At 34.2% G+C, this 16,615-nt stretch overlaps 1 protein-coding gene and 1 pseudogene across 1 annotated transcript; one reads left to right on the top strand and one right to left on the bottom strand.

Annotated features, from left to right (window-relative positions):
- Positions 1–3,535: 3,535 nt before the first annotated feature.
- LOC108307432 (olfactory receptor 51V1-like) lies at positions 3,536–4,808 on the bottom strand. The gene has a single exon (XM_017532801.2). The coding sequence runs from the start codon at positions 4,613–4,615 to the stop codon at positions 3,674–3,676; it is 942 nt and encodes a 313-aa protein (XP_017388290.1). The 5' UTR covers positions 4,616–4,808; the 3' UTR covers positions 3,536–3,673.
- Positions 4,809–6,519: 1,711 nt separating this feature from the next.
- LOC108307431 lies at positions 6,520–16,105 on the top strand (annotated as a pseudogene).
- The last annotated feature ends 510 nt before the right edge of the window (positions 16,106–16,615 follow it).

Here is a 16,615-nt window from a genome sequence, read left to right as displayed (position 1 = left end):
AGTATGCACACGAACTCACAAATGTATGTTTATTCGCTTTATGAGCAAAAAATGATGACATTGATGACAGTGAAACACTAAAGTGTTATAAATGCCCAGGCTGAGTATATTAAAATACATCCAAAAAATATAATAGCGCAATTTTTTCAGAACGAATTACAATTAAGCACTTATATGGAGATAAACTTAAAAGTATTTTGAAAACAAATTAGAGGTTGCAGAATAGTACATATCATGCTATCTCAATTATATAGTTGTATACTTATTAATATATAGAACCATAAGTATACAACTTATTCATATATAGAACCATAAACATACAACTTATTCATATACAGAAGCATAAGTATAGAACTATATAATTGAGATAACATGTATCATTCTGCAACCCTAATTTATTTTCAAAATACTAATATTAGCTCATTCTCAAACATAAACAATGAAAACATTTATATGGCATAGACTTCTTTGTTCATGATCTGTATTTTCAAAATTCTAGGTAGGTATTTTTTAAAAAATACTCACTAATAATTTAAATGGCAGAATTCATTAAAGTGTACCTGTTACAATCTGAAGACTAAGGTCCCATAATCCTACCAATCACTTGGAATTGATGTTTTTTTGAAAGCAGAATGTCTCTGATCCCCATAATTTTATCTCATATTCTATCCTAATGCACTATTTTTCTTCAGAGAATTGATCAAAATGTGTGATTATTGTATATATTTTACTCTGTATTGTCTTCCTCCACCTTTTCCATCACCCTCAAAAGGTAAACACTATAGAGTTGTCCCTTGGTATCTGCAAGGTATTGGTACCAGGATCTTCCCCACACTCCAAAATCCAAGGATGCTCAAGTCCCTGAAATAAAATGCCGTTTGCATATAGCCTATGCACATACCTCTTTAAACTTTAAATCATCTCCAGATTACTTTTAATAACTAAGACAATGTTAATAGTTGTTACATGGCATTGTTCAGGGAGTAATGACAATTTTTTTAAAGCCTACAAAGATGCAATTTATTTTTATTTTCCAAATAATACTGAGTTTCCATTCTTCTGGTTACCATTGTGGAAACTTCCCATGTTTCAAATTCTTGGAGATATCTTCCCGTGAAGAAGGCATTTCATGAGCTCTGATTGCCTGTTTTTACATTAGGTTAGAGATTTAACTTCTTGCCAGGTGGTCAGCCATACATATTGAAAACAAAAACACTTCACAAGCACAGGTCTCCGGAAGCCACGGATCAGCTGAAGTCACAGCTTTGGATGGGAGCTACAGCATTGACCTACAGGGCAGGAGAAAAGTTACAGAAACTTCCCTTTACATCAGGATACTGTGTCAATAGGTTCAGAATCTCCAATTATCTTGGCATCTTAATGCCCAGACCGCAGAATCTCATGGACATTATTCTTGAAGATCAAGTTAAACGGACAAAGCATGGATCACTGTCCAAGATCCTGTTTATCTGGCACAGTATGAACCCTCTGAATGTTATCTCCAAATCTATAAATTCCAAAGGTGACTCTTCAGTGATCTTCTAGGTTTATAGAGTGGCTAAAGAAACCTTGAAAAAGATGACTCATGGATAAGATAATAAATCAAAACAGGGATGTAAGGATACTTCAGTTAAAATGAGATGTTCAGTTTAAAGAAACAGACTTCTAGCTACTAAAGCAATAATTCTCAAGAAAGGTGGTCCAAGGTCCAACTGCATACCATTAAAACAATGTAATTGGCATAGTAAGAGGCAAAATGACTTCACAATCATAGACACAGGGAGGGCTCTGAGAGCCACTGATTGAAGGAGAGACTCAGTAAGGTGCCAACCAAAGTGAATCTATCAGGTTTATCATTCCAAGAGTATGTATCAGCCCAAGAAAGGTTGTCAGGGATTTAGAAAAGAGTGGAATTCTCCAAGGCACATGGTCAGTCAATGTATCCTGGGACTATATAGGGGTGATTTAGGGACCTAGATGACTCAGAATCATCTCCTTTCCTTGCTTAGGAGTTTCAATACAACATTCAATGAATTGTTCTAGATACCTGGTTATAATGTGTACTTAATATGAACTTTATATGAACTTTAGAATGTGTACCAGACATGTTAGGAGGAAATTATGGGAATGTAGAAAAGTGACTATTATTGAGGAGTCAAAAACGGTAATGATTGCTGGAGATTACAAAACAAAATAATTCCTAGAATACATACAAACATAGTAGAAGTTAAAATGGAAAAATGTGAGATTTAAATAATTTTACTGATTGCAATAATTTTAATGTAACTAATTAGGAAACACATTTGGCATTAGGCATTAGAACACAATGTAGGCTATGACTAATGGGGCAGCCTGTGGACTCAGACTGCCAATAACCAAATCTCTGCTCCACTGCATATAATTACAAAGCTTTAAGGTAGTCATTTTATCTCTTTGACCATGATTTTTAATTAAGGAACTATAAATAAAGCATTTATGATAGTGTATGGAACATAATAAATGGAAATTTAAAATTATAAACATATTTACATTAGTTGGTTATAGTTATAATCTAGACTCTATTTTTACTGAGCAGAGGATTTAAGTGAGATAACACAAATAAATATAGGGATTAAAATTAAACATTTTCAAATGATTCAAATGGTTTTGAGTTGTAGTTGCTATTGGCATCATTATTTTGATCTAAAACTAATCAAAAAATCTATTTCTTTCTACTTTGGCAATCATTGATTGTCTATATCTGTTATTCAATTGCCATAGATAAAGTAGGAGTACAGAAATATTATTTGGTTTGTGGACAACCTAACATCAATATTATTTTTATATCATTAATTTCATCACTTTGTAATTTATTCAAATATTCCAATCTCCCTATGAAGCTTCCTCCACTATCTGGTCATGTGGCTTAACCAGATAGCAGGGGCCATGGGTAAACAATATAATAAGCAATATACAAGAACGTTGCCAGAGTAATAAAAATGGGCTGAGATCACAACTGATCTGTTAGTAATTACTTGAAGAATGCTAAATAGCAATATTTACCTTTTCCATAATGGGTGGATCACAAAATACCCTGATGCAGCTAACCATAACAAGGTATTAATGGTAACACATAGCCTATCTTATGCACTAGTACGAGTCTCAGCCCACTGTATGTGCATTTCTTTTTTTTTTTTTTTTTTTTTTTTTTTTTTTTTTTTTTGAGACGGAGTTTCGCTCTTGTTACCCAGGCTGGAGTGCAATGGCGCGATCTCGGCTCACCGCAACCTCCGCCTCCTGGGTTCAGGCAATTCTCCTGCCTCAGCCTCCTGAGTAGCTGGGATTACAGGCACGCGCCACCATGCCCAGCTAATTTTTTGTAGTTTTAGTAGAGACGGGGTTTCACCATGTTGACCAGGATGGTCTCGATCTCTTGACCTTGTGATCCACCCGCCTCGGCCTCCCAAAGTGCTGGGATTACAGGCTTGAGCCACCGCGCCCGGCCATTACAACTTATCACAGTATTACAGATGTCAATTTTACTGACTGATGATTGTGGGAAAGTGAAGAAGGTATCTGTAACATATAAAATATTATTAAAATACAGCATTAAATCTAGGTTTACATACTTATTGACTCTTACCCTTTTTAACTTCACTTGTTGAATTTAAATTCATACACATCTGATATGAACTTATGCTCCTTTCATGCAGAACAACCTCTGGACTCTTTTTTGTATCTGTTGAGTCTTTATACTGTAAATAACAGGGTTCATCATGGGTGGTAAAATAACATAGATGTTGCCCATGAGGACGTGAACCAATGGTGAGAGGTGTTTCCCAAAGCGATGCACCATTGTCAGACCAATGATTGGGATGTAGAAAACCAAAACAGCACAGATGTGAGATACACAGGTCTGCAAAGACTTGAGTCTCTCCTCCCAGGATGCAATGGCTAAGACTGTATGCAAAATCCTGATGTAGGAGATGAGTATGAGCACTGCATCTAACAACAGGTTGATGATCACCAGTGTCAGAGCATAAATGCTATTGAAGCGGATGTCTGAACAGGCCATTCTAATTAAGTCTTGGTGCAGGCAGAAAGAGTGAGAAAGGATGTGAGGATGGCAATAATTTAAGAACTTCAGACGGATGATGACTGGAGGTATTAGTAAAGAACTCCTACATAAGATTGCCACTCCAATTTTCATAATTTTGTCATTAGTTAGGATGGATGAGTAGCGCAGTGGGTAGCAAATGGCAATGTAGCGGTCAAACGCCATAGCGAGGAGGACAGAGGACTCCATGAAGGACAGACCATGGATAAAATAAGACTGGGCAATGCAAGAATCCAGGCTGATCTCTTGAATTAACCCCAACAGGATCCCCAGCACTGTGTACACAGTAGAAAACCCCATGCACAGGTCAGTGAGGGCCAGCATGGCCAGAAAATAGAACATAGGCTGGTGTAGGCTTGACTCAGTCCGGATCACATGGAGCACCATGCAGTTTCCCAGGAACACCAGAGCATAGATGAAGGAGAAAGGAATGCAGAGCCAGGGACAGTGAACCTCTAGGCCAGGAAAACCAGTGAGAACAAATCTGGAACTATTGAAGTTTGAGTTAGAGATAGACATTAATAGAGGATTGAAAATACTTCTAGAAAAATGCAAATTGCATAGGTTTATGTTTCCCTGATTTTTAGTAATGTTTGTCTGTTTTTAGGAAGAAAGTAAAATATAATACAATTTCTGTAATTTGCATAAATTCAGCAAAATAGAGAACTTATTCTTTACCTCTTAGGGCAAAACCCTGTCATCTCGACATGGAATCTTCAGGGCTATTGGTTAGAGATGATGGAATATTAGGGAGTTTTATGCAGAAACAGTAATATTACTGGACCCATGGGATTTAGATTCTAGGTTAGACTTCTGGGAGTGTCTGTTTATTCCTAAAGGAAGAGAGTGTATGATCACTGGCACTGCTGTCATGGTTGGTATCAACCTCAGGAGAATGTGAAATATTTCAGTCATTTTTCTCCTGGGTACTACCTTCGTAGTGTCATAAGTTTTCAACAGATGTTAACTAGCTAAAATCACCTAACTTTGCAGAACATAAAGATTGTTCAAAAGAAACTATACAAACTAAGTGAAATCAGAACTTTTTTACACATTCCACATTAGCCCCTCTCCAAATTATTTATTTATTTAAATTTGACTCTATTTTTTTTCTCTATTTTCGTGCACATTTTCATCCTGTGCAAGATATTTGTCTTTTCTGGTGTCTCCCAATATTATCTTAGGTCTTTCGCATATGAGATAACATAATTGAAATGTGTTTAATTTTTTTAATTTTCATTTTAGCCATTTATATGTATATTTTTATATTTTTATTTTAGCCATCTGGTTGTGTGCAGTGATTTCTTAGTGTGGTTTTAATTTGCACTTTACTTAACGGATAATAGTAATTGGAAAATAATACATTCCAATGCAATGTGTCATTAAAATAAATTAGTAAATAATTTGATGTCATAACACTGTAGTTATTGATCCTGCCAGACATCATAAGTTTGAGCAGTAATACAGACCTTAGGAGAAAATACAGATTTTAACAGAACATCAGATAGTTTAATAGATGCTTCTCTTGACTTACTTCTTTTTTACACCTTGTAAGATCTTTCAAGTATCAGAAAAAAATGATATGGAAGACCGACATGCCTTTTAAACTAAATACTAAAATATTTGATAATATCTATTTTATCTATGGCTGTGTTAGCTTTTTACAGGTAACGTAAAATCAGTTATTTAAGCATACATTTTTGTGATAACCAAATAGTCATAAATATGTCCTATCTTGGCCAAGCCTCTTATAGCTGTATGTACTACCCAATACATTCAGCACTTCTTCCACTTGAAGTACGTAAGACAACATGATGTGAGCTTCTATGGTTAGCAGAATCTGTGAATTATTAGAGCTTATAAAATAATACTAAGATTTCAATTACAAATAGAACTCTATGGAAGGCTAACGAAATGATTTGTATAGTTGGGTAATTAAAAACTATTTTTTAACCTGGAATGATTTAATATTTTAAGAAGAAGATAATATTTTTAAAATATTTAATTTATATGAGTACCTAGGCATTATCCTCATAATATAACTGAGTATCTGAACAGTATCCTTGGAAAAGGAGAGTTAATAAATCTAATAAGGATAAAAAATGAGCTTGAAGCATAATTACATTTAAGGTATGCTTTTTTGTTTTAAATAAGGATTCAGTCACAATAAACAACAGTGACTAATGCAATGAGCATTAATTTACCCATGCTAAGAGAATATGGTGGGTATATATGAACAAAAGGTTGGATAGTATGGGGTACAAGAGAAAATAAACGTCACTTTTCTTTGTAAATATTAAGCCTTTATTTTTAGATAATTATAGATTCACATGCAGTTGTAAGAAATGCTTCAGAGAGATCCTGTGTACCATTTACCTAGTTATGTTATATTTGCTTTTTTATTCCAATTTGAATTTACTGAAATGGATCCCTTCACTCGTCATGCACATGATTATGTTCATGTAACATCATGCTGTACAGCTTCCAAAGAACCAGAAAATTACATGGGTGATAGCTGTCAAAGACGCCCTATTCCAGAAGACAAAACAGAAAGCCTCCACTTGAGTTTCATGCAGTCATCACAGTTCATTACTCACCTGCCTTAATGACAAATTATACCTTTCTCTGCCTAGAGATTTTTTAAATAGTTATAAATCAGAGTAAAGGAAATATCAAATATGGAAATATATTTGTACTGTGGACTGCTAGTATAGCACAAGCTGTGTGGGTCATAGGCATATCATGCAGTGTATCCCTCACAGGGAAAGGAGGTCATCTGGAGATGAAGCCTAGAGAAAAGAACAAATGGAGGCTTAACAAAGAGAGGAGATGAAAGAAACCAGCAGGAAGTGGCCCCAAAGTTAAGGCTCTGCCACAAAAAATAACACATGCTCTGAAAACTGGCTGAGATGCATGGAGATGAACCAAGAATCCGAGTATGAAATGTTTATTTTTGGAACTCCTGATGTAAATATGTGATTAGTATGCAAGGGGCCAACCCAAGGAAAAAATAGAAACTCCTGTATCTTTTCCTGTGTTCTTTTTGTCTCTGTTTCCTTAGAAACAAATCCATCAGTATCGGAAATTCCCATTCAAGAGAGAACTGCTCAGAAGATGTTCAATTCCAAAGTGTTGTTTTAAAAGCAGATGCCAGCTATACTGAATCGGTTTTTTTTTTTTAACAAATGTTTAGTTTTAAATTTACTTATAATAATCATATATATTTATGGGGCAAGCAGTGATTATATATATACATATCATATATATATGGTACATTGTGATTAGATGAGAGTATTGATCTTCTCAAACATTTATCTTTGTTTTGGAAACATTCAATATTCTTCTTCTAGCCATTTGAAATTGCATAACACGTTATTGTTAACTATAGTTATTCTAAATGGTGTAGAATAATAGAATTTATTCCTCCTATCCAGCTGTAATTTTGTATTTCTTAAAAAAAATCTCTGCTTGTTTTCCTCTTCCTTTGTTAGTCCCAGCCTCTAGTATCCTCTGCTACACTTTTTGCTTCTAAGAAATCAATTTTTTTCAGATTCCACATATGATTGAGAACATGTCATATTTGTGAAGTCGTTCCTAACCTCCAAGAACATAGTAAATCATTTCCTCCCAAGATGCTTTACTTATCCTTCTAAAAGATTAATTATGTAGGGGTACAACTGTTTTTCAATGTGTGCCTCTTCACTATATTGTAAACACCTTGTGGTTTAGAGAAATTTTGTGTTTTGATGAATCTAAATACAGTACATGATGTAAGTAGATACTTAATATCTGTTTATTTAACACACATATAAATTATTTATGGTAAATTCTCTGGTCTCTTCAATAATACTGTTTTTTAAAGTCATGTTGCACATTCTGGGTTAGAAGTCTTCATTAACGTGTAAATCACTACACATCAGTTCCATTTTAGAATAATTGAGAGCCTTCCTATGTCTCTGGAATCAAGTATGGAGGTTCCTCAAAATACTGAAAATGGAAGTACCACATGACCCAGCAATTCTACTGCTGGATTTATATCTAACATAAATGAAATATGAATTTCAAAGATGTTTGCACTCTCATGTTCATTGCAGCATTATTTGCAATAGCCAAGATACAAATAAACAGCCTAAGTGTCTACTGACAGATGAATAGATGAATAAATTATAGCATATTTGTACAATTAATTATTATTCAGCCTTTAAAAAGAAAGAAATCTTTCCTTTTGTGGCAATGTGAATAAAACTGCAGGACATTATGGTAAGTTAAAGAGGCCAGACAAAGAAAGGCAAATGTTGTATGATATCACCTAAGTAAAATGTAAAATGTCAAACTTAGAGGAACAAAGGATAGAACGGTAGTTGCCAGGGACTGAGGGGTGAAAGAAATGGGAGATGTTGGTCCAAGTGTAAGACTTTCAATTATAAGATGAATACATTCTAAATATGTAAGGTACAGTGAGGAAAGTATAGTTAATAATTAAACATTATATACTAGAAATATGCAAATTGAGTAGACCTAAAAATTCTCTCTCACGAACACATACACACACACACACACACACACACACACACACACACAAGCTGTACTACATGGGATGAAGGATATGTTCATTAGCATAATTGTTGAAATCATTATGCACAGTATGCTTATGACAAAATATCAATTTGTATGCCTTAAATATATAATTGTTTTAATTGCCAAGCCTCAATCAAGATTTTAAAAATGCTATAACAATTGGACATCCAATGCAAAAAAAATGTTAATCTAGATACCACATACTATTTCCAAAGTGGGTCATAAATCTATATACATATCTGAAAGACAGAAAACAAGGGAAACAATATGCACGACTTTCAGCTTGGGGGTTGAATTCAGTTAGGTATATTTTTCTGCAGCAACCAAAAGACTACTATAGTATGAGTGTGTGTGTTTCTGTGTGCGTGTGTATATTTATATGTGCATGTGTGTAGTTTTAGTCTCTCTGTATGGTATGTTACACTGACTGACATTTGAATGTTAAAAATAACTGTATTATATTTAATGAACTTTTTGGTATATATATATATATGCACTAAATATATATATGTGTATATACACTAAATGTATATTTTTGTTTCATATGTAAATATATGTGTATATACACCATATATATGTGTATAGACACTAAATATACATATTGTGTGTGTGTGTGTGTGTGTGTGTATATATATATATATATATACACTAAAATGTTCACCAAATACAATCCAGTTACTTTTAACATTCAAATGTTGGTCAATGTAATATATCATACAGAGAAACCCATGCACATTCTGCACATGTGTCTCAGAACTTAAAGTCATATATATATATATACACACACACACACATACACACATACACGTATGCTATTGTGTGCATATATATAATGTATATAGTGTATATATAGTATTGTGTGTGTGTGTGTGTGTGTGTGTGTGTATAATACTTTAAGTTCTAGATACATGTGCACAACGTGCAGGTTTGTTACATAGGTATACATGTGTCATGGTGATTTGCTGCACCCAACAATCCATCATCTACATTAGGTATTTTTGCTAATGCTGTCACTCCCCCAGACCTCCAGCCCCCGACAGGCCCCAATGTGTGATGTTCCCCTCCCTGTACCCATATTTTCTTGTTGTTCAACTCCCACTTATGAGTGAGAACATGCAGTGTTTGGTTTTCTGTTTCGGTGTTAGTTTGCTGAGAATGATGGTTTCCAGCTTCATCTGTGTCCCTGCAAAGGATGACCTTTTGTTTAATTGATTTTTTCTATTTTCAGTATTTCATTCAATTTATAACTGCTGTGAATTCATTCTTTTTTATGGCTGCATACTATTCCATGGTGTATATGTGCCACATTTTCTTTATCCAGTCTATCATTGATGGGCATTTGAGTTGGTTCCAAGTCTTTGCTATTGTGAATTGTGCTGCAATAAACATATGTGTGCATCTGTCTTTATAATAGAATGATTTATAATCCTTTGGGTATAGACCCAGTATTGGGATTGCTGGGTCAAATGGTATTTCTGGTTCTGGATCCTTGAGGAATCACCACACTGTCTTCAACAATGATTGAACTATTTACACTCCCACCAACAGTGTAAAAATGTTTCTGTTTCTCCACATCCTCTCCAGAATCTGTCATTTTCTGACTTTTTAATGATTGCCATTCATGGACATAAATTGATCATTTCTGGTGCTGAATTCAAGGCTTTTTAGATAGGCCTGGATATTGTTTAGACCAGGGCTAATATGCCTCAAATAATAAATCTTCGATTATTCCACCAAATGCTCTTTGAGTTGTAATGGTTTCTATTCTGACATACAGAAATATCCTCTATTCATACTCATGAGAGTATTAGCCAAAGTTATTTGTGAAAGTCTAGGGTAATATTTTTCCCACCCTTAAGTGGTTTTGTCACATGTACATACCAACCAGCACTATGCTGAATAGTTAAGGACTCTCTGCATGTCTTTAAAGTTCTCCTAATATGGAGCTCTCTCTTTTTTTTTTTTTCAAAGTATAAATACTTTGGTCTCCCCAACATGCAGCTCTTTCTCATTATTCAGAGAGTTCGTGATCAATTCACTTGTTCTTTAAATTTCATGAAATTACATTATAAGTCTCTGAATATAATGGAAATGCTTTCCTGGAATTGGTAATTGGTTCTAACTTCTTCCCACCATGAATGCAATCAGTTTTCTCTTTCTCTCTCATGTGTGATATGATAGGTGAGCATCCCCCTTGACCTTTTTGTTATTAACTCAAGCTTGAAGAAAAACAGAAGACCGAAATTCCTTCTGTGAAAATTCTATGGGATAGGAATAGGAATCACTAATATTCAGGGAGTAGAGACCAAGAAGTTTTAGATTCATTTTTATACATCTTATTTTCATACCGACATTTTTTTAAAGGCAGATGGATTAAATAGTGTTCACAATAGGGAATAAAATTTATCAGTCTTTCATTCCTCTAGAGAATTGGCTCATACTCTTGCACAACTGCTGATGCTATATTTGTCTCTTTAAAATTTCATTAGTTATAACTGCATGTATTGTTACATCAGCATGAGTAGGTGCAAGCACATGAGAAGGTTGGAAAATTAAACTTGTGAGTATGTGTTCTCGGTTCCTCTGTGATACAGATATAAGAATGATTATAAAGGATCTAAGGAGATTATGGTAACTGAATCTTTAATTCTGCATAAAAAGTTACTCTAAGTAGAAATTATTAAAGGAAAATAATTAACCAGTTGTCAGGATTTGACCTAGGACACCAGTTTCTCTTTGCTTAGTGAACATTTTCAGTTTTTATTTCTTTTCGTGTTTATGGTGTATCTTTTCAGATTTTTTTTTACTAAAGCAGGTATATGTTCTGACTCTAACTCAGGAAAATATATGAAGATAATGCCAAAATGGAAACAAAGAAAGCTTAAATATCAAGATACTAAGATTCTTAGCATGTTTCTTAGATTTATTCCTCACATTTTGTAATTCCTCACAATCCCTTCTTTGTTCTGATATATTCCGGGCAATAGAATAAATGAATTTGCAACCATATTATATTTTATGCATTTTTATGTAAAATGGATCCAGGAAACATAACAGGTTAAATTAATTTCTACTAGGATGTGCTGAATAGTCATCTTCTTACACTTAAGATCCAAAGGAAGAATTTTTAGCTCTGTTTAAGAATGTTAGGAATGTTTTCATAGAGGAGGTGATTCTTGAACTGAGAGTTGAATGATAAATTGTTACTGGTCAGGTGGCAAGGCCAAGAAAATCTAAAGAAAAAAGGATTACAGAAGAAAGTCTAAAAAAATTGTGCAACTTAAAAATAGTATTTAAAATTCTAAGATACAGTTTTGTTAATATTGAAAATAAGTTTGTTAGCAATGTCAATATAAAGTAAAAACAAATATGTTAATAGTACATACTAAATTGGGTCTCCTATATGCCAAGCATTTAATCACTCAGTGTAGGCTGGGTTTAAATGAAAAGTAGTTATCCAATTCTATTTTAGAGAAATGAGATTTTTTTCCACATGCAATTACACAAAATCAAGTATCTCTTTTAGGAATCTTAAATCTACTGAGCTATATTGGCTACATGATTAGTGAAGCCATATTAAATCATAATACTTGAAAATCATATCCAAATCAGTTATTTCACTACCTCCTGAAGTAGAGTGAGTTCTCCACCCAACCACAACAATTCCAAAATGAAGTTATGTACTATGTGACAGCAGAAACAGGAAGACATACTGGTCTTGAGTGAACTGGAGAGGTAGAGATAGAGATAGATAAAGATGGTGGATAGGGATAGAGATATGAGAGGGAGAGCATGAAGAAGAGAGAGAGAAAGCGAGAACTTAGAGCTAGACCATCAAAAGTAATAAGTGGTTCCCATGAAATGAACACCTTTCCCAATCTCAACAACCATATGGGTCACTATTCATCTTCACCTAATTGGAAAAATGAGTGATTAAGTGGAATTAAGAGTAGTTTACCTTCCCAAATTTTTGAACGGAGGGATTTCCTACTTTATTGATCAGAAGGAATTAGGGATAAAAAGGAGAAAATTTCTGCCAACAACAATGTGATGAGTGAGTTTAATTCAAAGAAACTTTAAATCTGAGATATTTATTTTTCTTTCATATTTGAACTTTCTAGCTATAAATAAAATGTAAAACAGGATATTGGAGGAGATAACTGCTTATAGTATAACATAATGTGCATGAACTTGAATATTTGTTAGCAGAAGAAAAACAAACATATTTTAAATGCTTATATTACCAGGCTTTAGCAAAAAGATAATAAGCAAGCAAACAGAGAACATAGATAGGAAGGCTAGCCTAGAAGTGGAGGAGAGACGTCCTTCCTGCTGGGATTGGGAATAGGAAGAGGAATTTGTATACTCGTAACTAACGTTTTATGATGGAGAGAGGAATTATTACAGACAATTTGAAGAGAGAGGTGAAGTTTAACAGTAGAAATTCTAGAACTTAGCCAGAGAATTCAGAGATGCATAAATTTTAGTGGCAACTTTTCAGAATTGTAGTTTTCTCTGTATCATTGAGCTTCTCTGTTAGAAAAGCTGAAAATACTGGTAAAACATGAGATTTTCAGGCACAGAGGGAGCACAGATATTGTGTCAGGTGTCAAAGAAGTAACTAATATGTTTTACCATGAACAAAATGTAAAAGAAGGTGAATTATTAATATAGAGTAGTGGAATAAAAGAAAGAAAAAAATGACATGTGAAAATATACTGCATACAAAAATGAGAGATTTGTCAGGATACAAGACTATAAATAACATGGAATGTATAATAGGTAGTTTTCCAAGGTAAGGTGCAAGTTTATGTTGCAGTTCTGTGAAGCTAATGTGAAGCATGAATGGAAACTTTTATTTTGTTGGAGGGAGACATGGCTATTGTCTTCATATTAATGCATAAAGCAAAGTTAGTGTACTAGTGTGTCCACCAAGGAAAAAAATAAGATCCAGACACAAAAATATTTATCTCTCTTACCTTTTTGTACCCTAATTATAAAATGCTATGTACTTTTTTATTTCTTTACTTTTTTAATTATGAAAATTTAGATGTATATGACTTTGAAACCAGGGGGTCTCGTTCCCCAAGTTAATTCTACACACTGCCAGAAAATAAAAATTCTGAAAGAGTTTGTTGGGTCATATATCAACACAAATACAGAGGGAGCAAAATATTAAAATAAATGAATTGTATAGAAAAACAATGGTTTAGGAACTGCACTGAGCAGTGGGTTTCTCTGGGAGAAATATAAAATAGGCTGTTTTTAGGCATTGATTGGCAGAAGGTAACTTATCTGATTGTTATTATGCAAAGGAGGTTTTGCCTGATTGAATAGGCAACAATGAAAAAGTAACAGAATAATGACTTCACATTAAGGACCCTCATGAGGGTATGGAGAGTTGACCATGAGAATTAATGAAAGACGGATACAGGATCAGGGAGGCTGGTATATTCTTTAGTCAGCAAGAATAAGTGGTGAATTTAAAAGACAAATCAAAACAAACAAAAAAACCTTTCAGTTTATAGTCCTTAAGAGACTAAGGGAGTTAGTAGATGGCATTTTTGGCTCACTTATAATTCTGACTCCGTGACGCCTCTGAAAAATATTTTGTACAGCCTACTGAAGGAAAAAAATCTATCATCACCCAATGTGAATAAACAGTAAATCTTCACCCTGGGTAATTTAGAGTTCTACTGTCGTTTTAGAAAAGTAGTCCTTTAATAGAATTTTCTATAAAATACTTTGTATAAATATAAATTGGATCCACAGATGTTTACCTCTTGGTGGAATTAGTAGCACACATAGTAGCTAAAAGGTTAAATTGAAGGTTTTTATAACGAAACATATAAAGCATTTCTAGTGTTTGAGTCTTTTCCATGTAAGAGATTCTTTGATATTAGGATGGGAGAAATACCCATCAAAACTTTTTCATCTCGCATCTCACACTGGAGAGAGAAAAGTATCTATACATACCTATACATATTGTCTTACCTTTAGTTAAAATGGATCTGATGGAGAAAATGACATGTTCTCTCTCTCTCTCTCTCTCTCTCTCTCTCTCTCTCTCTCTCACTCTGTGTGTGTGTGTGTGTGTGTGTGTGTGTATGAAAGAGAGAGAGAGAGAGAGAAAGAGAGAGAGAGAGAATGCTAATGGGATAGTTGTATCTAGGGAAGTAAGATTATGTAGAAAGAACATAAAGAGCCAGGCAAAGAATGATTAGATCAGCCCAGAAAGTCCACACGTGGCTTCCAGTCATGCACTCAAGAAATACCTGAGAGCTAAACCGATCGGAGGGCTGTTTGCCCATATTATAGATTCATCTCAGTCTTAGATTATCCAGCAATGAACTAAACACATGCTTAAGGCATCAGAAGAGGCAGGGTTTTAATTAACTGAGCCTTCTTCTAACACAGAGGCACTATTGGAGGAAACCATGTAATGTGGATATATGCATAACTCATGTATTTTCGAAAGGGAATCAATAAAGAACAACTCCAGGAAAAAAAATTAATTTTCTATTCAAATTTTGTAACCAGTTCAGAACAACTTTACTCTCTTCTTCTGCAAGGTTACATACCCATCTTAGCATAAAAGACATTTTATCCTACCCATTCAGCCAAAGAACAATTAGACTTTACATAAGATATATAAATATTCCAATGAGAAATAAATATCCATACTGCTTTCATTTTTGTGATGACTATGTACATAAAGCTTTATAATTGGCTCTCCTCTGGATGGAACACAGTAAAGATTGATGTGAGTGCAGCCAGGAGAGGTCCTCTTCCAATTGTTCCACTTGGATTAACTGCAAACCACCTTGTTTGCCTTGCAATTAGCTTTAGAAACAACCATAGCTGTTGGGATTTTTTTTTATCCAGATGAAATTACCTCTCAGAAACAAAACTTCTACTGAATCATGGATTGAAGAGAAGACTAAAGATCTAATTCAATATTATCAACTAAATGAAGTCTATGTTTTTCCTTATAATATGGTAAGTAGATAGAAGAACTTTAAACAGGTATTTACATTGGTCAGGATCCTTGAAGAAGATGCACTTGAGTGGCCAGTAAGAGAAGGCTGTGACCAGTACAGCTTAACAATAGAACAATTGAAACAAAAAGCAGATAAGAGAGTCAGAAGTAATAGAAGATTATAGTGGTACCTCCTGTCCATTGAATAAAAGAATCAAAACCTTCTTCACAAGCCCTGCACAGAAGACCCCCAAATACAGCTACAAAAAGGGGAATTCATTTTAGCCACCAAAGGTTTACAGTACTGGTTGTATGGAGACAATGTTCTTGATGATTCCTTTATAGAAGGTATTTCAAGAACAAGGGGATGGTTCACTAGAAAATGTGTGGAAAAGTGTCTCTGTGATGCTGAAACAGATCAAGCCTCAGAGGACAAGAAGAAAAATAGATAGCTGCTGTTAAAACAAAATTATCCTTTAGGTCTGCTTAATTGCTTGAAACTTGTACATATTAGTAAAGCAGTATGCAATGAGCCTACTCTAGTTAAAATATCATTTTCCTCAAATGTGCCCTAAAGCAATGATTTAAATACTTTTACTACCATTTTCAAATGGAGAAGCCATTCTACATTTGCCTTTGAACCCCTGCCCTTCTTTACCGCCTCCTCTTCCACCTCAAAAGAAAAACATTTCACACAAGTAAGTTAATGGCATTTTCTCTAGGATTGTTTTTTATGCACAGTACACTCTGGAGCTCACCTGCAGATACAGTAAATATCTGTATTGCCAGGAGCATCTGCATGTGGTACTTCTCTTTTCCCTCAGCTGATACTTCTTATACGATATTCAAGATACTATAGAACTCAATTTATCAGATTCAGTATAAGCTCAAATTTTGTTATCTGTCTTTTAATAATGCAAATTTTGTCAAATAAAATAAAGATCAATGGATGTTCTGTATAT

The sequence above is a fragment of the Cebus imitator genome, unplaced genomic scaffold, assembly GCF_001604975.1.
Source record: "Cebus imitator isolate Cc_AM_T3 unplaced genomic scaffold, Cebus_imitator-1.0 Scaffold79, whole genome shotgun sequence".
Classification (NCBI taxonomy): Eukaryota; Metazoa; Chordata; class Mammalia; order Primates; family Cebidae; genus Cebus; species Cebus imitator.
The sequence above is the reverse complement of the archived record's forward strand: the minus strand, read 5'-3'. Positions and strand labels throughout refer to the sequence as shown.